At 37.2% G+C, this 24,594-nt stretch overlaps 2 protein-coding genes across 15 annotated transcripts; one reads left to right on the top strand and one right to left on the bottom strand.

Annotated features, from left to right (window-relative positions):
- Positions 1-274: 274 nt before the first annotated feature.
- LOC125476033 lies at positions 275-5,105 on the bottom strand. Of its 13 annotated transcripts, none has more exons than XR_007257407.1 (9): positions 4,762-5,105; positions 4,608-4,668; positions 4,111-4,263; positions 3,802-3,906; positions 3,607-3,651; positions 1,361-2,210; positions 939-993; positions 795-861; positions 275-453 (listed from the first exon to the last, which is right to left on the bottom strand). XR_007257407.1 is itself a non-coding variant. In XM_048581741.1 (6 exons), the coding sequence occupies exons 3-6, from the start codon at positions 4,130-4,132 to the stop codon at positions 2,060-2,062; spliced, it is 303 nt and encodes a 100-aa protein (XP_048437698.1). In that variant the 5' UTR covers positions 4,133-4,263; positions 4,608-4,668; positions 4,762-5,105; the 3' UTR covers positions 1,396-2,059. The 13 variants fall into 13 exon arrangements, 1 of the variants encoding a protein (XP_048437698.1); XR_007257409.1 differs by having other exon boundaries at positions 3,802-3,842; XR_007257402.1 differs by having other exon boundaries at positions 3,802-4,263.
- Positions 5,106-5,298: 193 nt separating this feature from the next.
- LOC103946472 (cleavage stimulation factor subunit 77) lies at positions 5,299-24,594 on the top strand. Of its 2 annotated transcripts, none has more exons than XM_048581740.1 (25): positions 5,299-5,434; positions 5,529-5,582; positions 5,769-5,828; positions 5,942-6,006; positions 6,116-6,178; positions 6,563-6,672; positions 7,114-7,214; positions 8,012-8,073; positions 8,921-9,061; positions 9,211-9,339; positions 9,752-9,798; positions 10,742-10,805; positions 11,423-11,543; positions 11,791-11,849; positions 11,945-12,013; positions 12,345-12,485; positions 12,853-12,917; positions 13,698-13,794; positions 14,017-14,076; positions 21,264-21,416; positions 23,173-23,239; positions 23,320-23,418; positions 23,707-23,880; positions 23,976-24,185; positions 24,319-24,594. In XM_048581740.1, exons 3-25 carry the CDS (start codon positions 5,795-5,797, stop codon positions 24,474-24,476), a joined length of 2,289 nt encoding a protein of 762 aa, XP_048437697.1. In that variant the 5' UTR covers positions 5,299-5,434; positions 5,529-5,582; positions 5,769-5,794; the 3' UTR covers positions 24,477-24,594. The 2 variants fall into 2 exon arrangements, with proteins under 2 accessions (XP_048437697.1, XP_048437696.1); XM_048581739.1 differs by having other exon boundaries at positions 5,300-5,434; positions 23,317-23,418.

Genomic DNA, 24,594 nt, shown 5'->3' with positions numbered 1-24,594 from the left:
CCTATAATGAATTTAGGCCCAAAAATATCGGCCCAGCCCAGCCCACCCGTGTGGGAACCCCCTTGTCTTCGCACTCGAGTCGTCTTTAATCCATCATATTTTAGACTGAATTCATGACCGCGCGATGCGACGGGGCGAAAATTTTATCATTTAATTAACAAATACATATAAAAAGGGGCAAGTAAAAGAGACTATGAATTTCCGTAGTGTACCAAGTTAGTATAAATGTACTCCAACATGACCAGGTCAAAAGGAGATCCCTTCACTCTCAATATGGTTTATCAAAAGTAGTGTCTTATTTCTTCAAGCCAAATATGTAGGACAACACCAATCACAACTACAAATACTAACAACTGTGCAAAAGAATTATAAAAACACTCATGTACCATATAAGAACAAACCTCACAATTGGTCTTAAGAATTGTTTTCCAAAAAGACCCATTACAACACAATCTGAAAGAAAACAAAACATGAATAATATCAAGGAAACTACATTTTCTCTGTTAAGTAAAATCCATGGCAGGTAATGAACAAAATACAAAGTTCTCAGCTTTAATTTAATTATTATCAAATATTGAGGGAAATTAACAACTACCCAGAAATGTTTGCTCAAAATTAATTGATAATATGAATAATTTAATTACATAACATTTACAAAACCCAAAGTTCTTAAGCTTAATTTGATCTTACCATTTAAGTGGAAGAAGTAAAAAATTACACATAAATGTTTGCACACAATTAATTGATGAAACAACCAATTGGGCAATCAAAAATTTCAGATGAAGAAATCATACCGATGGGTTTCCATTAATTTTAATATCAAAGTTTAACTTTTTGAGTCACTTGCTCCAAATCGTTCTCCTGCCAAAAACATAAACAAACCCCCAAAATAAGGAGCTCTGTTGGTTCCCAAATATTAACAATTGTTTCACATGTACCTTTCATGAAACAGGTGGTGATTGCTGCTGCTAAGCAGGATTGAAGATTGAGTATCTGATTATTATAGGAATTAGATAGGAATTAGAAGTCATCTTCCAGACAAAATCAAATACACAGGGATAGGCAATCAAACTAATGGTGCAGTGAAGGCAATAAAACGACCTACTACTCCCTCCCTCTCTCTCTGTGCAAAGGCAGCATGGCTCTCATTCACCAAACCCTCATCGAACGACAGCCACCTAGACCCATCCCAATCCATCCCCAAACCATAGGACAAAATTAACCTTCCTAACTTAGCATCCTGACCGCTTCGGATCTAAAAACTTTTGGCACAGAGAGTGCACATGCATAATTAAAATTCACAGATCTAGTGCATGCAAGCGTACATTAGTAAAGGGAGCCAGAGATTATTACATTTTACCTTGGGTCCGAGATACTTAAGTCGTGTGCTCTCCATTTTCCAAACGGACTTGAGTGTTGCAGTAGCATCCTGGAAAGAAATCACGGATACATTAGCTGGCACAGAGAATAGACATATTTTTTTGTTTCAGACCGCAGATCCAAGAACCACACTTATTTCACCGATTCTTGATTATGGACAGAAAAGCGAAGCAAGGGATTGGATGTTTACCTTTGGAATTTTTGTACTCTCTAATGAAAGAGTGGGAACCCAGAATGAAAAACAAACCAAAGGGGAAAAAAATAAAAAGACGCCCAGAAAATCCCCCAACCGATTAAAAAAAAAAAAAACCAAAAACCATGATGCCTCACCTAACAAAACAGTACAAAAAGATTTGGAAAATTTTTTTTGGGCTTTTCAATCACCACATTCACGCAGATATAAATGCAAGAAACAATAAAAAAAAAAAGATTTTAGTACAAAATGTAATTGAAAAAGACACTTATCTGAGCATGCAATAGAGTATGGACGATGAAGAGTGAATCCTGGACTAAGGGACCATACTCGCGCCTGTTCACCATCACCCCTCTCTCTGTGTTTCTCTCCCTGAAATCCCGATGATCCCCCTCTTTCACCGTCACACTCTCACTCACTGAATCAAAGATCGACACTGACATCCTCTCTCTCTCTCTCTCTCTCTCTCTCTCTCACAGAAACAAACTAAATGAACAAAGTCCCTAACCCATCCCAATCCGTCCGAAACCCTACGGACAAAATTACCATCCAACCCCCTCTCATATCACCTGACGGCAAGATCTGAACCCTTGATGGGGTAGTGTGGTCATTTTGACTCCCACACTGTAGTGATCCCCTGCAAAAGAAACCGGCAAACAGAGAAAAAAGAACAAACGATGAGCAATAAAACTCACAGACCATAATACACAAAATTCCCTATAACGTAAATTGATAAAGCATTTTACCCAATCCAATTGAATTCCTGATCACAACACATAAGATAAACTAATAAACCATTTTATCCAAACAACCATTTAATTTAAAACATTTAAAACCGAAGAGAACCAAACGCGCATATTTGGGAAAAAATGGAGTGTTTTGAGTATCTAAATCTCACCCTCAACACTTTAAAAAAACAGCGGTCCCAATGGAAAGAGAACTTGCAAAACGGCGTCCCAGCACAAACACAACATATAAAACAAACAAACAAAGACAAAAACAAAAATTTAAAAACCGATAAAATTCAAAAATCCTAGGATACAAAATTGCAAACGACATAAAAATTAGTAATAAAAATTATGAAAAAACAGACACGGCTTGAGACCAAATGCTTGATGCCAATGACGACCCCAAAGGCAAGAAAAATCCCAAACCAGTTAAGAAAAAATTAAGAGTCCATTCCTCTGTCATATTCTTTTCCCCTGTTTTGTTACCCCTAATCCCAAATGTGTCTTCGATGCTCTTTATCCCCTTTTTCTCTCACCCTAATATCTCACCTGCAAAATCTTAACGCTGCTGCCTTCCCCCACCAACAAACCCTCAACACCCTGTAATGCTATTTTCTTCCAAATTTATAACAAAAATATGCATGCATAAACACAGTAGAAATTTGCAAAAACCCACAACACAACCTGACTAAAAATCTCATGGATTAAAAGTTTCACCCAAAAGAATCCCCCATCTCTCTTATCAAATGAAAACTCCAAAAGCAATTCAATGGTTGATAACAACCCATTTAAAATTGAACCCAAAAAAAGTAAAAGCTTCTCTCACATTGATTAGTCGTTCATTCTGCACCTGCATTTTACTAATTCTACGTTAAGAGTTCTATGTACAACTCAAAAAAGCAGATTTTAACAACTAAAAGGACGGACAGTAACACCATATGACCGTGTTATGATAAAAAATGATAAATAAAGATTCGCTAAAAAAGCAGAGCGTAAAAAAACTCCCAAAAACAAAGATCAGGATCTCTTCATCCGAATTATAAGTATTGTATATAAGTCTTCAAATACAGGACTAATGTGTTATAAGTATGGTGTGTGAAAAGTATTTACATAACGTTGTTCCAAATCAATATTTGGACAGAATAAAGTATTTACATAACGTTGTTCCAAATCAATAGTTGGACAGAATAACATGAAAAACTATCTAGCAACACAATCTATCAAGAGATGTAAGTTCTCTGTATACATATATATTTATATCAACTTGTCATATTTAATAAACTAAAAGCATGACAATAAGGGAACCTTGGCTGCCATAAGTCATATCCGGCAGCTGCTTCAGCCACCCCACTGGAATTCAGGGTTGAGTGCATTTCATTCGAAAATCCATCACCATGAAAAATGAAAACAAAAAATCAATTCAAATCCAACATATCCAACAACCCAAATATTATAATAACCTAATCAGACAATAAACAATTAGAGATGAAGCTCAATTACCATAAAGAAATGAGGGGTTGTCTGGTAGAAGCTAGTTGAAGCTTCATCAAATATATAGAGGATGATCAAACAATCAGAGACTAATCTCAATTACCTTTCCCGTTCCTGGAAAATCACTTCCAGGTCCACTATGAAATATTAGAAGGTCCGTAAACTCATAAGGCTAATATAGTAAATTAAGTTTCCTTCTATCCCTTGCAACGCAAAAAAGAAAGCCCCTCCTTTTCATAATCCCATACAGGGTGAGGTTAACACTTGCAGAGAGGGAAAATGGCTTATCACTTATGCCATATCTATTGTCTAACATACCTTGAACTGCCAACTCCACCATTCCCTAGGCTAGCAGATGCCATACCGACGTCTGATCACTTCACTACTGCAACACAGCAGATGATGGTACTACTTCCCCTCCTCGCACCACTCCCTGCTCCTACATCCACTCCCATCCAAGCACCTATCTTTCTATTAAACAAGATAAAAATAAAAATAAAAATTCAAATTCAAATTTCTTTCCACAAAAGCATTAATTAAAATTAAAATTCATAACACATAGAAATTGAGCTGAAATTGCTGAAACAAAATTCAAATGAAAAATTTTAAAAATTGCAGAGTCAGTTAATTACTTAATTTAGCTCGGATCCACACCAAACTCACTCCAATTTTTTAAATTAAGCACCAAATACAAATACAAATTTTAAAACCACCGCCGATCCTCTGAAATCAATCGGACTCCAACAAAACAATTAATTTTCCGCATTTTCAAACGCAATACATCCAAAATTCAGAAATCGGTTCGGACGACTGACCTGCAAGCGTTTCAGGGAGGCCTGAAAGCAGAGCTCGCGCATTTTAAATTCCGCTCCGCTCCTGGAATTTTTTAGATTTGACCAGAAAATTTGGGAAGGAGAGAGGGAAAATTCAATCTACTTCAGGATCAAACACTAAACTACGAAACTTTACCTTTTCCCTTCTCAAATCTGACATCTTCGAGAGCTCCGCCCTACTTTTGATGGTCGTATCTGAGTTCATTTGTGGGTGTCGGCGACTTGCAAGGACGGTGGATCCACGATATGGAGGTTGGTTCGTGGGCAGGAGGAAAATTCGATATGGGTTCGTGTGGAGGTGCATCAGTGATTGTTCAACGGATTTAACTGAGATGATGAAGAGGAATGGGGTGAGCAGCGCTGGGGCTAGGTTGAGAGAAATGGAGAGAGAAGTCTCTCGAATTTGATAGGAAATGAGAGAGAAACGGTGCTAGGGTTGTAGGAAATGAGCTCAGAGTGAGAAAAGGGAAAGACGGAGGATTTGATGGATGGTTATCGAGAGTCGGGAGAGAGCAGGGAGAGAAAGAGGGAAAGAAAAGGCGGTGGCAATTTTGTAAATAAAGTGAAATTCGGCTCAAATCTAAGGACACAATTACCCCCTAACTTTTAAGAATTACCTTCCCAACCCATCCCAAATCTGATGGTTTTTTTGTAGATAGCGTGAAATCGAGGGGCAAACAATTGTCCATGAACAGTGCCAATTCCCCTCCAACTTTAGTTCTCGTTCTCTTCTCTTCCCCCTCTACTTCTTCTGTAATGTTTCTTCGGCTGGTTGGTTTTCTGCTTCATTATTTTCTTCAATTAAAGAGGTTTGTGTAATTCAATTTATTTATCACTTCTTTTTTAATTTGCTAATACTATTAGGTAATAACTGGCTTCTTTTATCATGGATTTTCTTTTCAGGGGGTTCTCGCTAATCTTATAGTGGTGCATTTTGTTCTTCTCCTTATCAATAAGGTTTAGAGTTTTTCAATCTATAGTATGTTGGTAATTTTGAACTAGAAAGAAGATGGCAAATTGTTTTGATGTTCGTACAAATTGTTTTGTTGAAATTTCAATTCCTTTAGTTATTAAATCACATGAAATAGATGTTTGCACTTTCAACTCTGCAATTATGTTAAAAAAATTCGGTTTGTAATGCAGCCCTAGAACTATAATTCCATTGGAATATGGAACCCGAGTCTCGAAAAGTTGGAGATCATGGTGAGTTTTTGCTATATAGGCCGTTTGATTTTTGATTGACAATTTTAAGGCTTTATTTGTGTTGATCTAGACCCAAGACCTCATATGCTGATGGAATTTTCACAACTTTTCAGCTCACAAATTCATCGATGATAAGTACAGTGTTGAAGCCAGCGAAAATCAAGCCAATGAGGCACTAGTATGACACTGCAACTCTGCCTTAGTTTCAACTTTTTCTGGGGACAGTTTATTTGGAATTTTGGAGGAATAGAATGTACACTAATTATTGTTAATATCTTTCCACTTAGCGTTTGCCTATTACAGAGGCAGCACCAATATACGAGCAGCTTTTAACGGTGTTTCCCACTGCGGTGAGTTCCTTCTAATCGCTGTATATCTGGACAGATAATTAACTTTTTATCTTGTGGCTTTGTCTTTTTAGATCATTCCATTCTTCAGTGCAATTCCATTTCTACTTGGATAATAGTACAATACGGATGTTGAATAAGTCATGAAAACTCTATATTGTCTATAACAGTTTCACTTCAAAACATTGGCAAAGTCTTAGAATTCTAGATCGATTACTCCCCTTTAAACTGTTTTATTTAGCTTATGTTGAGCGTTTAAAGTATCACTGGACACAGGGCACAGAAGTGTGCCATATTATTAACATTTGGAGATGCAATTTGTCTCTCTCATATCTGGAAAATTTTCTTTGTATTTGATTGATTTACATATATTTATTTTCTTTCCAGGCAAAATATTGGAAGCAATATGTGGAGGCGCAAATGGCTGTAAATAATGATGATGCCACAAAACAGATATTTAGCCGGTGTCTGTTGAATTGTCTGCAAATTCCTCTTTGGTATATTGCGGTCTACAGCCAAAATGCTGTCAGCAATATCTTGGTTGCTTTTAGTTGAAGTTTACCTAATTTCATAGATAAGCGATTTATAGGAAACTATTTTATTGATTACTTTTTTTGGTGATTCAATATTATGATGTCATATGCTTGGTTTCTGAATAGGGAATCGAGGTCAAATTATTTTTATATTTTTTGTTGATATAGTCAGATGTGACAAGCAATTACCATGATTCTAACATTTGGATTATTTATTTCTTGAACCCACCCCATCATCCATTCAAAAGAACAGAAATAACCATGTTTTCATGTTTTCTTCTAAAACTTCATTCCTTCATACGATCTTTTCCTAACAACTTATCCAATTTTTTCCATATTTGGACATGTCTTTCTCCTATTATTTATTTAAAGTTCTCCATTGTCTTGCTTGTATTGGCTTTGTAGGCGATGCTACATTCGTTTCATCAGAAAGGTCAATGACAAGAATGGGGTAGAGGGTCAGGAAGAGACTAGAAAAGCTTTTGATTTTATGCTCAGTTATGTTGGTATGTTCTTTTAACTTTATTTAATAATTTACACACTTCAAGTTTTGATAGGTTATCTCTCACCTGTAGGTAAAGAAAAAATATTACTGAAGTGTTTCATCTTGATCTGCTATATGATGAGAAATAAAGGGACTGTAAAGGATAACTTCAAAATTGAAACAGAAACACACACACACAAGCAGCTGCTAGACGAGTGGGATCTCATGTTTGGGAATCCTTTTCTGTGCGAATGATTGGCAATCATTTTTTGAAATATCCTCTTCTGGGCTTAGGGTTTATGGTTTAAGCTCTATGGTTGAGGGCATTTAGACCCTAAAACCTAGGTTCTGAAGATAGTAGCTTTAGGGTTAGTAGCTTTAGGAAATAAACCATCTCGTAATTGGTGAAAAATGTAGAACAAAAATGAAGTTCCTTCGAATGACAAGGTTTTCCGTTTGAATGGTGTGGTTTTAAACATGAGGAGATGGGTGCTAAGCTGACATGTTGATACATTCAAACAAGTTTGGAAGTTTCAGACATTACAGTCCATGACAAGTTTTTTAGATTTGATTCTTTTACCAATTTTTGAAGGGTCTAATTTTTTTCACATTAATACGTAAGGTTATATTTTATCTGACATAGTTATGATATGTTATGAAATATTTTGTTTCTAAAACCGAGGAATGTATTTTTTAACTAAGCATTTACTACTTATACTTGCATTATATAATATATTAGTCCATTTAGTGAATTGAAACATGCTCTTAATTCAGTGTGGTTGAATGTGTTTTGTTTTTATTTTTTGCATGTGCTACCAGGAGCAGATATAGCATCTGGGCCTGTGTGGATGGAGTACCTCACCTTTTTAAAGTCTTTGCCGGTCTGTTATTTCTTCCTTTATGTTTTCTTTTAATATGAATTCTAATGGATACAAACAGAAAAAAGGATATCGTCTACTTCAGACAATAGAGCAAGTGTTGATTTTTATCCAGCAATGTTTGACCGAGATTTTGTTAGGGGTGATCTTCGAAGCATAACTCAGGAAGTTACTAAGAGTTTTGAGAGAATACTGGAAAGTAACTGAACAATCGGTACCGAGATCTGGTAAATTCACTGGTTTGATCAAGTGGCTCTGGTACCACTTGATGTAAATAGAAGAAGAAGAGAGTCAGTTATTTTCTGCAGCGGACCAGGGAATTTACACCAATTGTTGTATCAAAAAATTAAAGCTGCAATCTAAGAAAGACCTTAATTGTGGATTTGAGTGTTTACTTATGAGAATTGAATATCACAAGATGTTGTTCCATTTGCTACATCTCATACTAAAACTAATTAACCAGAATTTGCAGCCCTATTTTTTAAGGTAGCATTGGCATTGCCAATTTACCATGCCCCTTCACACCACACCACTGACTTTTCCCATACCCATTACGAGGGAATGCTCTAAACTCCAACCCTAGCCTGTCTCTACCAGTCCATGGTATTTCCATGGCCTTGTCTTGCTGCCATGGACATTTTTGCAAGGTTTTTGAATTTTCGGAAGTTTTTTTTTAGTTACAAATAATTTTATATGGGGATAATTTGAATTAAGTAAAGGCGGGTGGGGAGAAGAAGATGGGGGTCGCATAGGCTGCTTGTATTTTTGTTGCATGCCTCAGAAACTGTGTAGCTGTTGTTGATTGTTTTTTCATGTCAAGGGAAGTTATTTTCAAAACGTGTTGTTGCAGGCTTTAAACACACAGGAAGAGTCACAGCGCATGACTGCTGTGCGAAAAGTATACCAGAAAGCCATTGTTACTCCTACCCATCACATCGAACAACTCTGGAAGGATTATGAAAATTTTGAAAATTCTGTCAGCCGTCAACTGGTAACATTTTAGTTCTGGAATGCAAACTTAAAATAAACCAGTATAAAACATATATGTACAGACTGTCTCAGTAAGTGCATTAGTTTTTTTTATCTTAGTAATGAAATACACCTAAAAGATTGTCAATCTGATGTTATTACATTAAGCAGGCAAAAGGACTGTTATCTGAATATCAACCCAAATTTAACAGCGCCAGGGCCGTTTATAGGGAGCGGAAGAAGTATGTTGATGAAATTGACTGGAATATGCTTGCTGTACCACCAAATGGCTCTTATAAGGTAATTTTGCATCTTATTGTGCTGTACTCTGGTTTGTTGGCTCGCAGATGTTTACGTTATATTTTATCTTAGCTGGTTTCTGTTATCCAAACATGCAATCAAGGTTGCTTCCCCTTGCTTTGGAAACAAAAAATTTACTTGAAATTAAATGTTCATTCCCCCCTGCATGGATTCCACCTATTTAATTTCGGGTTAATCTGAGCATCGACCCATGGTATATGATTTTGTCTTGATTTTCTAGGTATATTATAATATATGCACTCTTTGACATTTACCGACTTGCCTGTATAAATGGGTTGCATGGGAACAAGGACATATTTGGTTTGCAGTAAGGTTCCTTGTATGAGAGAGATTGGAAGTTCTTCCCACATATTTTGTAATGGAAAATGCTAATCATGTATTGCTCTTACAGGAAGAACTACAATGGATGGCATGGAAAAAGTTATTAGCTTTCGAAAAGTATGTTACTGCCATCCTTTCTTTTGCTTTAGTGGTTATGCATTTATAGACTATGAATTTACCTTTTGCTTAACCTGATTTAGTGGTTATGCATTTATAGCTTTCGAAAAGTAAGTTACTGCCATACGTTCTTTTTCTTTAGTGGTTATGCATTTATAGACTATGAATTTACTGGGGTTTCATAACCTTATTTAGTGGTTGTGCATTTATAGCTTTGAATTTACTGGGGTTGCACAACCTTCCTGCTTAATTTATTTATCTGCAATTATTTGGCATATGAACTTAAGAATGAGATGCTTGTAGGGATCAATGTGAAAAATATATTATCTGAGTACTCTTTTGTGCAAATTTACCCTTTTCAGATATTTTGTACTTCTTAGAATGTCCTCATATGTCAAATGTGAAAAAGATATGATTGATCATTCCTGCTCAGCGAGTGCATGAGTTAGAAAGTACACAGATTAGATAACTACGAGGGGAGAGTTCTTCACAGCCACCTTTATATAGAACCATACAGATTATCTCTATGGGCAAGCGTTGGATGTTCCACGCACAGCCCATCCTGCATGTGGACGCAGACTGATAAGGGGAGAGAAACAAGCATATAGGTGCAGCCCCACCCTGCAACCTACAAACCAACTAAGAAGTACGGAACAAGGAGCAAGTTCGTGACCACTTGCAAAGAAGACTCTGATACCCAGTTAGAAAACCATATGGCCGAAGAACTCAGTCAGGGAATGAACCAATAATGTAAATAAATTATGAAGTCAAGTTGATTAAGTCTATGAGGCTGCATTGACTTTTGACAAATGGTTAAAAATGAGAATGAATAACTTGCCCCATATTTGGATACTCATTATTATTATTGGTTTTTCAATCTCTTGTCACGGTTTGTTTGAGAATATTGCATTCTTCAAGCCAATACCTTGTAATTGCATTGCAGAGGAAACCCACAAAGGATAGACAATGGATCATCCAACAAGCGAATCATTTTCACTTATGAGCAGGTAAGGAAAATATATATTTTTCTCCTTTTAATTCATACAATTAGTAGATGATATTCTATATTGTATCTGTTGATGCATGGCTGAACAAATGCAACTTCACGGTCCTTTTCTTCTGGCTTGAACAGATTTTAATTTTGAATGTCACCTTGTGTCTTTGTAATCCTCAATTGTATGATGGGGATAATTGCTGGTTAAATAATATGATCTAAGTTATGTGTCAATTACAGATGCAAGTAATTCAGTAGCACAAAAATGTAATCTTGTGAATAATGCTGTTATGAAAGTTAGCAATTCCTGTGTTTCATTTAGTATTTCTTTACATTAGGTTATGTTTTCTCCCCTATATTCTTGCGTATGATTTTAATTAGTGTCTGCACATTCATGGAGTCCTATTCTCGATCTGATTTTCTCTTCTTGACTTTTGTTATTTACTCAACCATCATGAAGAACATATTTCTACGTGTAGTTGATTAAATAAATATACTAAATTATGCGTGCACATAAGGGGATTATGCACTTAAAATTGTGTGCATTTATTTTAATTTATTTATGCAATTGTTAACTGTTTGTTTAAATTTTTACTTCTGACTTCCATACTGCGTTCCCTTGGTTTCCAGTGTCTAATGTATCTATACCATTATCCTGATTTATGGTATGACTATGCCATGTGGCATGCAAAAAGTGGTTCTGTAGATACTGCAATTAAAGTATTTCAAAGAGCATTGAAGGTTCTTCCTGGTATTTTTTTTTCTCTATCCTTTATTGTCTCTTGCTTTTTAAAGTTCTCTGTTTGTTTCTGTTTTAGAAGCTTTGCTTGTAAGGATTTAAGAACTTCTGTTTTCTTATTTCTTTTATCTTGCTACTTTGGCTTGACTGTTTAATAAGCATGAATGTAGTGCTCCTATGAAATTTTCTATGGATAGCTTGAAGTTGCTTACATGTCTCTCTCTCTATCTCTCTCTCTCTCTCTCCCTCTCCTTATCAGACTCGGAGATGCTTAGATATGCTTATGCAGAGCTGGAAGAATCCCGTGGAGCAATTCAGGTATTAAGATTTTTGGCTCTTAATGCTTCGTTGCGTTGCAGTTGAGCTGGACTTATTGGTTCTTGATTTTTAAATGTGCTACCGCTTTCATGAAGCCCACAAAGAAAATATATGAAGGCCTTTTGGGAGATGGTATTAACACATCAGCACTTGCTCATATACAGGTAGGAATTTTCTTTTGGATCTTTTAGTGAATATGATCCTCCTTTTGTCGTGTAATATGCTTGACTCAGGGATCTTGGGGTTTTTCTCTTTTTCCTGGCAAGTCTATTCTTCTTTCTGTGCCTAGATAATCTCAGTCAGCGTACCATTGGTTGCAATGATTTAATTTTGTAAGACTGGTGCACCCACTAAAGTTCAATTTTTTGCTTGACTGGTGGCTCATGGTAAAACCAATACGTTTGATATGCTTCAAAAGAGGAGGCCCTATACTTCTTTACATCCTCATTTTGACCATGCTTTGGAAAAATCTCATGCTTGTGTATTTCACTGCAGTTTATTCGCTTTTTAAGGAGAACTGAAGGAGTTGAAGCAGCTCGCAAGTACTTTTTAGATGCGCGCAAATCTCCAAACTGCACGTACCATGTTTATGTTGCTTATGCGATGATGGCTTTCTGTCTTGACAAGGATCCAAAGGTTATTTTATTTAAAATCAAAATTTTCATGATGAGCAGTACTTGGTGCTGAAATTGTTGGATAGGATTTATTGGTGTTTGGGTCATATATATAGCCTATACAATTTTCTCGCATAGATTTACCAGAAGAAATTCTTCAGTTCTTTTCTTCTCCTGGTTGTTAAAGAAAGCCATGGTAAAGTGTAAGGTGATGTTTGGCTTCAAGGAGTAGAATTTAATCTGCATTGGAATGAATATTATGGAATGCCTATTTGATTGATTGGTTCACATATTTACTTTGGCAATGCTCTACTACTTTCCCCAAACAACGGAATGGGCATTCAAAAGGTAGAGGAACAAGCATTTACTACTTCTCTACATTCATGCAGATGGCACACAATGTTTTTGAAGCTGGGTTGAAACGGTTTATGCATGAGCCTGTTTACATTCTTGAGTGAGTTCATGTTCTTGTTCAGAATACTAAATTTATTTGGTGATTTTTGTTCTGGGTTTTCTATGTGAAATGATATATGCATGTCCAGTACACTTAGGAAAAGGATCCTCTAGGCATATGAGGGAAAAGGAATTCTTTACGGGCTTTCTTTGGGTGAATTGAAGAGCTCTCTATGTTTTCCACATGCAATCTACTGTTGTGGCATCAAATCTTATTTGATTTTATGGTATAAGACACAAGATTTATAAAGAGAAAACACAAGGAATACAAGCATGGACAAGTGGTCCAAGAAACAACAAAACAACAGAGGAAACACAAAAACCCAAAGAGAAAGCCTAAACCAACAGGCATAACTCCATCCCAGAAAGTTTCCTATACAAAGGACCAATCCTATCAAGAAAAATCACACAAAAAGGAATGTTTTAGACATTTTGACCGAGATTCCCAGAGAAGTAATATGACTCTATCCCACATTGCACCCATTTCCTTCTCCTTACTGTCAAAAGTTCTCTTGTTCTTGTTCATCTAAACACACCACCAAAGTGAGAGGGCACATCTCCACAAAGTGAGCACCTTATTGGCATAAAGGATTCCACCTGTGGCTGCATTGTGTTGTGTGGCTCTAACTTATGGGTTGGCCAAGTAGTGGCTTTGAGGCAGATTTTTTATGTTACTGGCAACCCTATTTTGTATTTCATAATATTAGTCATTCAAGTATTTTGGGTTGTGAAGTATCTCTTTGTGTTTTTCTTATTGGTTATCGTGTCCTTAATGTTGCAGATATGCAGACTTTTTAACTCGTTTGAATGATGATAGAAATATTCGGGCCTTATTTGAGAGGGCATTAAGCTCATTACCATCAGAGGAATCTGTTGAGGTAGACACCTAATGCCATTCACATAAGTATACATGTTTGCTCGTGTTTGTATTAGCTCTATTTTTATTATGTGGTGGGTTATTTATTTCTTAACCGATGCTTTTTTATGATTAAGTACTATAGTCATCTGCATTACTGATTATTGCACACTTCTCCAAACTTTTGTTTTTTTTTTTTTTTTTAAATATTGAATACCAGATTCTGATGGATATTCCTTCTTAGGTATGGAAGAGATTCACCATTTTTGAGCAAACTTATGGAGATTTGGCTAGTATGTTGAAGGTAGTACTAAATATGATCTTTCCTTTTAGTTTGCAATGCATTATCCCATTCCAAATCTTAATTTAAAAATAAAAAAATAAAAAAAAATTTAATTTTAAAGTTTTTTCCTATTTGATTATTTTACACTCGTTTTTGCTTGAGTTGATTTTGGCTCATTGCCGTTAGTAGAACTTATGCCAACAGGCTCCCCTAAGCTGGTGAAAACAGTGAGTTTCTCTGCTTAGTAATAATTGTGAAATTTGTTTATGGATTTGGTAAAACAAGTTTATTCAACCCTTTGCTTGTTCGATAAATTTGTACCTGAATAATACTCTTTGATTTTAGAAATAATTTCCTATTAGTTTGGAAATAGTGTATAAGTGTTATGTAGTTTTGTCAAGAAAGCTGCTCTGTATTTTAAGCAATGTATTAAAAGCGTGAGGTGTGGGCGAGGCATCCGAGGGATAGCCCGGCCTAGGCGTAAGGCGTGAGGCGAAGCCTTATGGGACCTTAAATAATAGGGGACTGCTGAGAAAAACAGAGGAAACAGGGGACTCTTGGGGTTTTAAAAATAAAAGAAAAAAAGACTTGGCCAAAACAACGTTGTTTTGGGCCAAGTCCTTTAAAAAAAATTAAAGACTTGGCCAAAACGACATCATTTTGGACCAAGTCTTTAAAAAAAAAAAAAAAAAAAAAAAATCCCTCCTCTTCTTCATTGCGGTTGTCTTTCTCACGAAGACACCGCACACCCTGCAACCCTAAACCCAGATGGTAGAGCCTGACAACAAAGCATTTGACTTCGATTTTGGGTCATGGATGGATTTGGGAACGCCTGCCAATCGCCTTTAGACGCGCCTTAGCTGCCTAGGCTCGCCTCAACCATGCCTCAGCGAGTTTTTGCTCACTCCCACTGGGCGGAGGCATTATCACTCCAGGCCCGCCTCCAAAGCCGTCTAGGTGCGCCTCGGGGCTCGTCTTTTAAAACATTGATTTTAAGTTCGTAATGATTTAATATATGTTGTGATTTGGCTCATCAAAATACCAAGGCCAAAAAGGTTTAGGTTTCCAATTGGTGTTGTGAAGGTGAAAAGGAATGTGCACAAAACATTTCCCATAAGAATTGGGAAGTAGGTTTTCTTTGTAATCCCAACCAGTTTAGATTAGGAAATAAGTTAGTTTTTCCTATTTTAGAAGGATTTAGGAATCCTATACTTGTAAGGCATGTAACCCACTTCCTTTTCACCTTCAAAGTATTGAGTAGAATATGAAAAGAAATCTAATGTCCAACTTGAAATCTATCTGCAAATGGCGTTTATCGCAGTGGCAGTAAGTAACTAAGTCTATGTATTATGATGCGGGTTCAATCTTCACCAATTTTCCGGCTACATCTTGCTGACAAGATGTGTCGTCTCAACGAGGATATGAGCGCTAAAGAAACATGGGAGTAGCTTGAGAAATTTTACAGGGGTAAGACTTTATACAGAAAACTTTTCTTGAAAGATGAACTTCTCTCTCCTTTTCTTGAAAGAAATGAAGTTGGGAGAAAACAACCTTTTATCAGAAACCAAAGAACTCAAACTGGTGAAATGACAAAGAAATTCAACTCAGAAACTATTCAATAGAGCGCCTTGTCTAAAATTTGCTCATTTGATCTTTAAAGCTTTAGTTGTTAGAAAGAAGGAAAATTGGTGAAGATTGAACCCGCATCATAATACATAGACTTAATTACTTACCGCCACTGCGATAAACGCCATTTGCAGATGGATTTCAAGTTGGACATTTGCAGATAATATATATTTAAATATATTTATTATATATAGATAGCGGTCTTGTAAGGCAAGCTCAAGTGATGATGTGAGGCCCATGATCAAGGCGTTTGATGGAGAGGATAACTTCACGTTGTGGCTGTGGAAGATGAAGAATTTCCTGATTCAACAAGATCTGCAAGACGCTATTCTCGGAATGGAGAATACGCCACAAAGAACCACAGATGCGTAGTGAAAGAAGTTGGACAGAAGGGCGAAGAGCTGTTTCGTGCTACATCTTGCTGACAACGTGATGTGTCGTCTCGATGAGGATATGAGCTCTAAAGAAACATGGGAGTAACTTGAGAAATTTTACAGGGGTCAGACTTTATACAGCAAACTTTGCTTGAAAGATGAACTTCTCGGTCTTTGGTTAGAAGAAGGTGGAGATCTGTAAGATCATATGAGCAAATTTCAGAAAAGTGTTACCATATCAAAGATGGATGTGAAGTATGAAGATGATGGCAAGGCACTCTTACTGTTAAGATCTCTACTGCCTTTGTTCAAGCACTTCAGAACAACATTCATGTTGGGTAAGGATACTCAGAACAACACTTATGTCAAGATGGATGAGAACACCAAAGCTCTTAAGCACATGGTCTTTATGCGAAAGGTAAAGAGAGGGGTCAGTCACAGAACAAGAGTGATAAATCTGGTGACAGGGGTAGATCAAAATCTAAAATCCAAAGGAAAAGAAAAGAAATGTTACTTCCATTGTGGTGCTTCCGACCACTGGAAAAGAAATTGCAAAATATGGAAAGAGAAGAAAGCAAAGGCGATGACAGTGAATTCAAATACAGTTAGTGTGGTTATTTCAGAGGAAAGTGACGGCGAATTCCTTGCAGTAACATCGAGCTACAATAATAGGTGGAGCCTCAATATCTACTGAGGTTGGTTCAGAGAACAAGACTGAGCTTTGGCACCATAGGCTAGGGCATATGAGTCAAATAGGATTGCAAGAACTACAATAGAAAAATTTGCTAGAAGGTGTTAGTTATTGCAGACTGGATTTCTGCAAGTATTGTACTCTTGGGAAGCATACAAAGATGTCATTCAAGGTAGCAGACTCTGAGAAAAGAAGTTAGGATTTGCTGTACCCTACAGATGTATGGGGTTTAGCTCCAACAAGGTGCAAAGGAGGCTCCAGATACTTTGTTACTTTTCTAGATGATATTTCAAGAAAGTTTGGGTGTACTTCATGATGGAGAAATCCGAGGTCTTTGCCAAGTTCAAGGAGTGGAAAACAGAAGTAGAATAGATGACGGGTAGGAAAATCAGATATTTAAGAAGCGACAACGGGGATATAGAGAAAAGAGATTCTTCCAGTTTTGCAAGGAAGAAGGCATCACAATACACTTTACGGTGGAGAAAACCCCTCAACAAAACAGAGCTCCAGAGAAGATGAATAGAACTTTCTTGGAAAGAGAGAGAAGCATGCAGTTTCATGCGGGATTGCTTGACGCGTTTTGCATAGAAGCGGTTAACCATGCTTGCTACTTGTTAATCAATCACCCTCAAGGGTTCTTGACTTCAAGTGTGCAGTAGAGGTATGGCTTGGTAAACTTGTTGATTTTTCCAAACTAAAGAGTTTTTGGTTGCACTTTTGTAGCGCATATGCTCATATTCCAAGCAATGTGAGGACCAAACTCAAACCAAAATCTCTTGAATGCATATTCATTGACTTTGAGAAAGGAATGAAGGGCTCCAAGTTATGGAATCGTATCAACAAAAAGAAGGTTTTAAGTAGGGATGTCATATTCGACAAAAAGACTACGCTGCTAAATAAAGTCAAGACAAATGAGGAGAAGAAGACTGATGTTGTAGAAGAAGCAACTGAATTTCTTATAACCAAATGGGTCATGGAATCCAGCTCAGGTCGAACACGAGCAAGCGGAGCATGACAATGGGGTTAATGGAGAAGAAGTAGAGCAACAACAACAATCACCAGTTTAGGCTCAGGTGGAGCTATCACCATTGTGGAACCAAGACTTCCGGGTTCCTCAATCACCTGACAGGTATGGATTTGATCAAGATCAAGTCAATTATGCTCTAAGTGTTAGTAAGGAAGATCCAACCATGTATCAAGTAGCTATAGCAAATAATGATCGGGAAAGTTGGATGGTTGCTATGTCTGAACTGATGAAATCTCTTTTGTAAGAACTCTATTTCGGAGCTAGTTTCTAAACCAAAGGAGCAAAGGATTGTAGGCTGTGAGTAGGAGTTTTGAAAAAAACAAGGAACACATGAAGACGATGCCATGAGATATAAAGCTCGGTTAGTGGCAAAATTCACAAAAGGATGTAGTTAGATTATGACGAGATATTTTCTCCAGTGGTTAAGCATACTTCTATAAGAATTCTGTTATCAATAGCAGCTCAACAGGATATGGAGATAGAGCAGGTGAAGGTTTTGTCGAAACAGGAAATGAATATCTGGTTTGTCAATTGGAGAAGTCTTTTTATGGGCTAAAGCAATCTCCAAGGCAATGGAGCAGGCGTTCGACTCATACATGTTGTATATTAATTTTAGAAGATGCTTATATGATTGCTGCATTTACTACCATGTGTTCAAGGATGGTACGGTTATACTATTGCTGCTTTACATAGATGGCATGTTGATTGCATGTGAGGATGTGTCTAGAATTCAAGAGTTAAAGACGCAACTGAGTAAGGAATTTGACATAAAGGATCTAGGGGCTGCACAACAGATCCTTAGAATGCAAATTAGGAGGGACAGAGAAGAGGGTAAGATGTGGCTGTCACAGGAAAAATATATGCATAATATATTGGAGTGTTTCAATATGGATGGAGCGAAGCCCGTGTCTACTCCATTGACAGCAAACTATCAGTTGAGTGCGCAGCAACAATGTCCAACTACAGAAAGAGTTGGAAGCGATGAGAAAAGTACCTTATGTAAGTGTAGTAGGATGTCTCATGCATGCAATGGTTTGCACAAGACATGACCTAGCTCAAGCATTAACTGTTGTTCCAGAGTATATGGCAAATCCAGGAAAGGAGCATTGATCTGCAGTTAAACGGATTCTCTATTACTAGAAAAGGTACAAAGAGTCTGAGAATCTTGTTTAAAAACGAGAAGAGGAAGCATGTGGGCTGGGTTATGTAGATGCTAACTATGCGGGAGATTAGACAAAAAAAAGGTTCACTACAAGTTACATTTTTGTTTGTGGTGGAGGATCAATCAATTGGAGAGCTACTACAGTCAATTACAACATTGTCTACTACTGAAGCAGAGTATATTGCAGTAGCAGAAGCTGGAAAGAAAGCAGTTTGGATTAACAGTTTAACAAGAGAGTTTGGAATTACTCAAAAGTTCCACGGTGATTAGATGTGACGGTCATAGTGCTATTTACTTAGCAAAGAATCAAAGTGTTTTGTGGGAAATCAAAGCATATTGAAGCTCTATATCACCGGATTAGGGACCAGGTAGAATCGAAGGAAGTTATAACCTAGAAGGTTCATACACCGGAGAACATTTTAGATTACTTGACTAAACCGGTTACAACAGAGAGGTTCAACTATTGCTTGAACTTGCTCAATCTTACAACATGCTAAGGATTGGATGGAGCACCTTCTCACTTGTTGAGGCAAGAAGATTTTTGCCAAGGTGAAAGTTCTTGAAGGTTTCCAGATTTACTTCAAGAAGTTTGAAGATATTCTGGGGCGCAACAATTATTTCTTGGTTTTGACTCACTAAGGTGGAGATTGTTGTGATTTGGCTCGTCAAAATACTAAGGCCAAATAGGTTTAGGTTTCTAAATGGTGTTGGGAAAGGAGAAAGGAAAGTGCAGAAATTATCTCTCATAAGAACTGGGAAATAGGTTTTCTTTGTAATCCCAACCAGTTTAGGATTAGGAAATAGGTTAGTTTTCCCTATTTTAGAAGGAATTAGGAATCCTATACTTGTAAGGCATGTAATCATTGGTCTATGTACTATAAATAGCCTTGTTGGGGGCTGTATTCACATGAACATCAGAGAACTGCAAGGGTAGAGAGCCAAGAGTGATAGAGAGAGATAAAGCAAGGTTTTGGGGTTTAGCATAGGGGTTTTGAATAAGTTCTTCTAACCGAGTTGTTGTAGTGCAGGTGATTTCTCAAGAGAGATCACATGAGTAGGCAAAGTTTGCTAAACCTCGCTACATTGTTTGTGTTTGTGTGTGGCGTGTTGACTTTGTTGTTCATACATTCGCCTAGCATCATCTTATAAGTGTGCGTAAAGACTATAGACAAACAAGATCAAATAAAGGGGATTAAATCAACTACATAAGTGGTATTTACACAAAGATGAGCACACGTTGATTGTTGACTCTTTGGAATTCATGTGTCGGAATTCCTTTTGCACCTCAGGAAATATCAGCACACAAGTATATACTGCTGTAAATATATCGTAGGGAACAGTACTGTGGTTTTATTTTACTCTGTTGTGCTGGTTCTATATATGATATCTTATTATAAGATGACACACAATGGTTGATGGTTCATTGGTCAATTTGAAGTAGCTGTGCAATTTATTTTTGTCCAATGATAGATTTGTTAAATTAGATGTCAGATTAGGGAGTGGGGTTCAAACCAATATATTAAAAGCGTGAGGCGTGGGCAAGGCGTCCGAGGGATAGCCCAGCCTAGGCGTCACGAGACCTAAATTTTTTAATATATACACTGAGCATACACATATATTATATTAAAAAAAAAAGAAGATTATTAATCAATAATCATCTTGAGCACACACATTATAAATACATGTACACACATATATATACATATATTATATATATAAGATAGAGGATGAAAAGCACAATGAGCAGACATATAACAATGCACGTAGACGGCACACACATCCTTTATATAAAAAATAAAAATTAGAAAACAAGGCAAAGAAATGATAGTGCAAGGAAGAGGTATGAGGTGGTTAAAACCCTACCCAAAATTTGGGTTTGGGAGTATTTAAAAAATAAATAAATAAATAAATCTCCTGAGGCTTGCCTAGGCGGCTCCGGCAACGCCTTCCGGCGCCTTCCGCCCACTCCCTCAAAACAGAGGCGTCAACCCTCAAGCTCAGCCTCAGAGGATGCCTAGGCGCGCCCTGAGGCGAGCCTTTTAAAACATTGGTTCGAACCCATGCCGTGGTGCAAGGGCAACACTCCTCTCCACCACTATGGTAGAGGGCCACTTGCAAGTAGTTGTGCAATTTAATTTGATAGAAGACTTGAGATCCTCATCAGCTATATAGGGTTCGGGAATAAACATTACTTGGGATACTAAAGCTATAAACATTACTTGTTTGTCTAAATATAAATTTTACAAAAAGCTAGTGCTGGATTATTGTTGCTAATTTTGATCCTCGTCTTACACAAGCAGTAATCTGTTGAATTCATGATTCATATAGGTTGAACAAAGGAAAAAAGCAGCACTTGCCGGAGCAGGTGAAGAGGGACCTTCATCATTGGAAAGTTCATTGCAAGATGTTGCATCACGATATAGTTTCATGGATCTCTGGCCCTGCTCTTCAAAGGACTTGGATCATTTAGCCCGACAAGAGGTACCTTTAGTGAAAATGTTATGCTAGTATGTCCATTTCCACCATGAACATCTTTGTCATCAGCCTTTGCCTTTTTCGTAGTATGTACACATGCCCCATACTGCCATCTATTCAAAAAGCTGATGTCTAAGAGATTATATTTATTTATTTATTTTACATTTTCTTCATGCTACCGAAAACACTAAAATCATAAGAATGAAATATGTAAAGGGGACAGTTTAATTTAATGTTGAATCAGTATTCATTCACCATCCAAAGTGGAATAGTACTAGCTTATGTGTAGAGTAAACCCCTAGACGCTAGTAAGCTCTAGCCCTTGGCATGGACAAGGGCATTATTAAGCTTATTGTGGAAATGTATTCTGCGGCTGCTGGTACTTTCGCTGCAACTGGATGCAGCTCATTAGTTTCACTGTCTTGGCTCTCTTTTGATCAGTTGCCATAAGATTTGCAGCTTTGAGATCAAACATTTTTTTGTTGTGAATATTGCGTTTTAAGAATGGGAAAATCAGAACAAACTCGGGAAATTGAAAAACAAAGTAATCAAGATAAACACACCAAGAATTAACATGGTTTGGCTATATGTGTCTATGTCCATGGGACAGCAACAACAATCTTTCAGATATCAATAATAAGTACAACGGATAATCTTGCCAAGTCTCTAGAATTAAGACTTGACGAGAAACCTGAAAGAACAAGAAGAAAAAATACACTATCTCTTTTCTTTTCTCTCGCACACACTTTGCCTTTACAATATTCTCTCACTCTTAAGTCCTTGAGTGGTATACAATTTATTGTTTTGCTCCAATTCAAAACTAGTACAATATCCCCTTTATGTAGACATAATAAAGGTCTTATTCAATAAGGATTACTAATACTAATTGGAATCTAGTTATCAATCTTTCTCCAATTGAGAAACCAACTCCAATTAGGTAAACAAATCCATTTGGTTTTCCCAATTCCAATTGGGTAACTAACTTCAATTGGGAAAACAATTTAATCCTCTAAGACATTTCCCAGTAGCCTTAGGACAACTCATCATGGGCTGGAAAAACCCAACAATCTTCCCCTCCAGACCATGAGGAAAGTATACCAAAATATGATTGCTCCTATTGATCAAACTCCCATTGATCGAACTTCTCATGACCAGGCTCCCCCTTATTGAAATACTCATGACCAAGCTCCCCCTGATAGAACTACTCATCTTCATTGGTAAAGGCAACTATAGACTTCTTTGCCAGAAAACATCGATCATCTACATTAAGAAGCTCTTCATCGTAAGTCACAACACCTACAGTATTGTTCTCATTCTTTTGTTCCTTTTTCCATTTACGACAATGCTTCTTCATGTGACCCTTTTTCCCGCAATAGTGGCAGTCGCCACTGAATCTCGTCTCACCTGAATTTTTGCCTCTTTTCTCTGTGGCAAAGAGTTGTCCAGTGTCTGCACCTGGAGCTTTTCTCCTCGTTTCTTCATTAAACATGCTACTTACAAGTTCACTTGTGGGGGGTGGGGGGGATGGGCCAATGTATTAGGATCCCTACAGGCTGTCATGATAAAACAACTTATAAAATAAGTGCAGAAAAGTATCTCCTACTAATGGACTACCGCTCGCTGCCAGGTCAATTGTAACATTGCTACAGAAACACTTCAAATTTACAAAGGATGCACTCCACTGGGTGTGCCTTTTGGCTTCTACATCAAGTCTCTTTGTTCCTCTATTGATTAGTACCTTTCTTTGTTACTGATCTTTCAGTGGCTTGCTAAAAATATCAATAAAAAAGTGGAGAAGTCAAGTATGTTGAATGCACCTGGGTTTGCAGGTACCTCGATTGTCATATATCAGATCTGTTGCTACTGTTTGCTTTTTACTTAATAATTTGTGGCCTTTTTTGTGTAGAAGAGGGTTCTGCAAGCCTGATAAGCAATTTAGCGGTGTCATCACAAGTAGTTTATCCCGATACTAACCAAATGGTTATCTATGATCCAAGGCAAAAACCTGGTAGGCAATAATATATTACCTCTTTTGTATGTTTTAAGCAATATGGGGTGCAGTGCACATTTACACTAATAGCTACTTGCCAAACACCTTGTGAAATGGAATGGGTTTGAGAACTTCTGAATGCCTTGTATATGGTAAAGAGATCTCGAACAACTAAATTGGACAAATAATAAAGGAAAGAGCATCGGAACTTTTATCTGTTAATTGTAGCATGAGCTTGATATATTCTTGGGGTTATGTAGCTTATGCTCAAATGGCTGAACTGTATCTGTTAATTTTTTACTGCAGGGGCAGAAAATTTTCAAACCACAACAGCAGCTGGAGTTCCCACTGCGTCTAAATCCACATCAAATCCCATGATTGCAGCAGTGTGTGGTCAAACAATCAGTGCATTTGATGAAATATTAAAAGCTACACCACCTGCTTTGGTAGCGTTCTTAGCAAATTTGCCAGTCGTTGAGGGTAACTTTTTAAGTTTCTTTCAGTTAAATGCAATGTGATTTCTTTTTTAGTTTATGCTTTTGCTGAATGGAAATTTTATTCTTATAAATTTTCAGGTCCAACACCAGATGTTGATGTCGTGTTATCGATTTGTTTGCAAAATGATGTACCAACACCACAACCTGGGAAGTCAGGGACTGCTCCAATGCCATTGGCATCTATACCCGTCCCTTCTACGAGTGATCTTTCTGTTTCAAGCAAGTCTCATCCCATCCTAAGTGGGTCATCTTTCAAGCCAAGCAGGGGGAAAAGGAAACATTTAGATAGTACGTATATCCTTTCTTTGTTGAGATATAGGTGTGCGTGCTACTATACGATTCCAGAAAGATCGTATAAATCTAACCCAAGCTTCTGGACTAGTTGATATCTCATGGTAACAAATTATCTTATGATTGATAGGCCAGGAGGACGACGAAATGACGGTCCAGAGTCACCCGCTCCCAAGAGATGCTTTCAGGATACGGCAGATCCAGAAGGCTCGCGGTACCACTTCACAGACTGGATCAGCTTCATATGGAAGTGCAATTTCTGGAGATGTATCTGGCAGCACTGGCTAATTTGCATATTTTGTTTTTCTTCCCTTACTGATGTACAAGATTAGTTTTTTTTTTTCTTTAAATGAAATTTCTGCTGTACAACCTTTTTGTTTTCTATTTATATTAATTTCTTGTTTTC

Source organism: the organism of the source record quoted next, unplaced genomic scaffold (genome assembly GCF_019419815.1).
Source record: "Pyrus x bretschneideri cultivar Hongxiangsu unplaced genomic scaffold, Pyrus_bretschneideri_v1 Contig17, whole genome shotgun sequence".
Classification (NCBI taxonomy): Eukaryota; Viridiplantae; Streptophyta; class Magnoliopsida; order Rosales; family Rosaceae; genus Pyrus; species Pyrus x bretschneideri.
This window is presented reverse-complemented; position numbering and strand designations above follow the sequence as displayed.

Coding starts and splice junctions, on each gene's coding strand:
- LOC125476033 (XM_048581741.1), bottom strand. CDS start 4,132: ATGGTGGAGTTGGCAGTTCAAG. Junction 3,696..3,801: donor CAACCCCTCATTTCTTTATG/GTAATTGAGCTT, acceptor TTCATTTTTCAT/GGTGATGGATTTTCGAATGA. Junction 2,211..3,606: donor TATGACTTATGGCAGCCAAG/GTTCCCTTATTG, acceptor TTTCTTTTGCAG/GGGATCACTACAGTGTGGGA.
- LOC103946472 (XM_048581739.1), top strand. CDS start 5,795: ATGGAACCCGAGTCTCGAAAAGTTGGAGATCATG. Junction 7,215..8,011: donor TTTTATGCTCAGTTATGTTG/GTATGTTCTTTT, acceptor ATGTGCTACCAG/GAGCAGATATAGCATCTGGG. Junction 12,014..12,344: donor CAGCACTTGCTCATATACAG/GTAGGAATTTTC, acceptor ATTTCACTGCAG/TTTATTCGCTTTTTAAGGAG.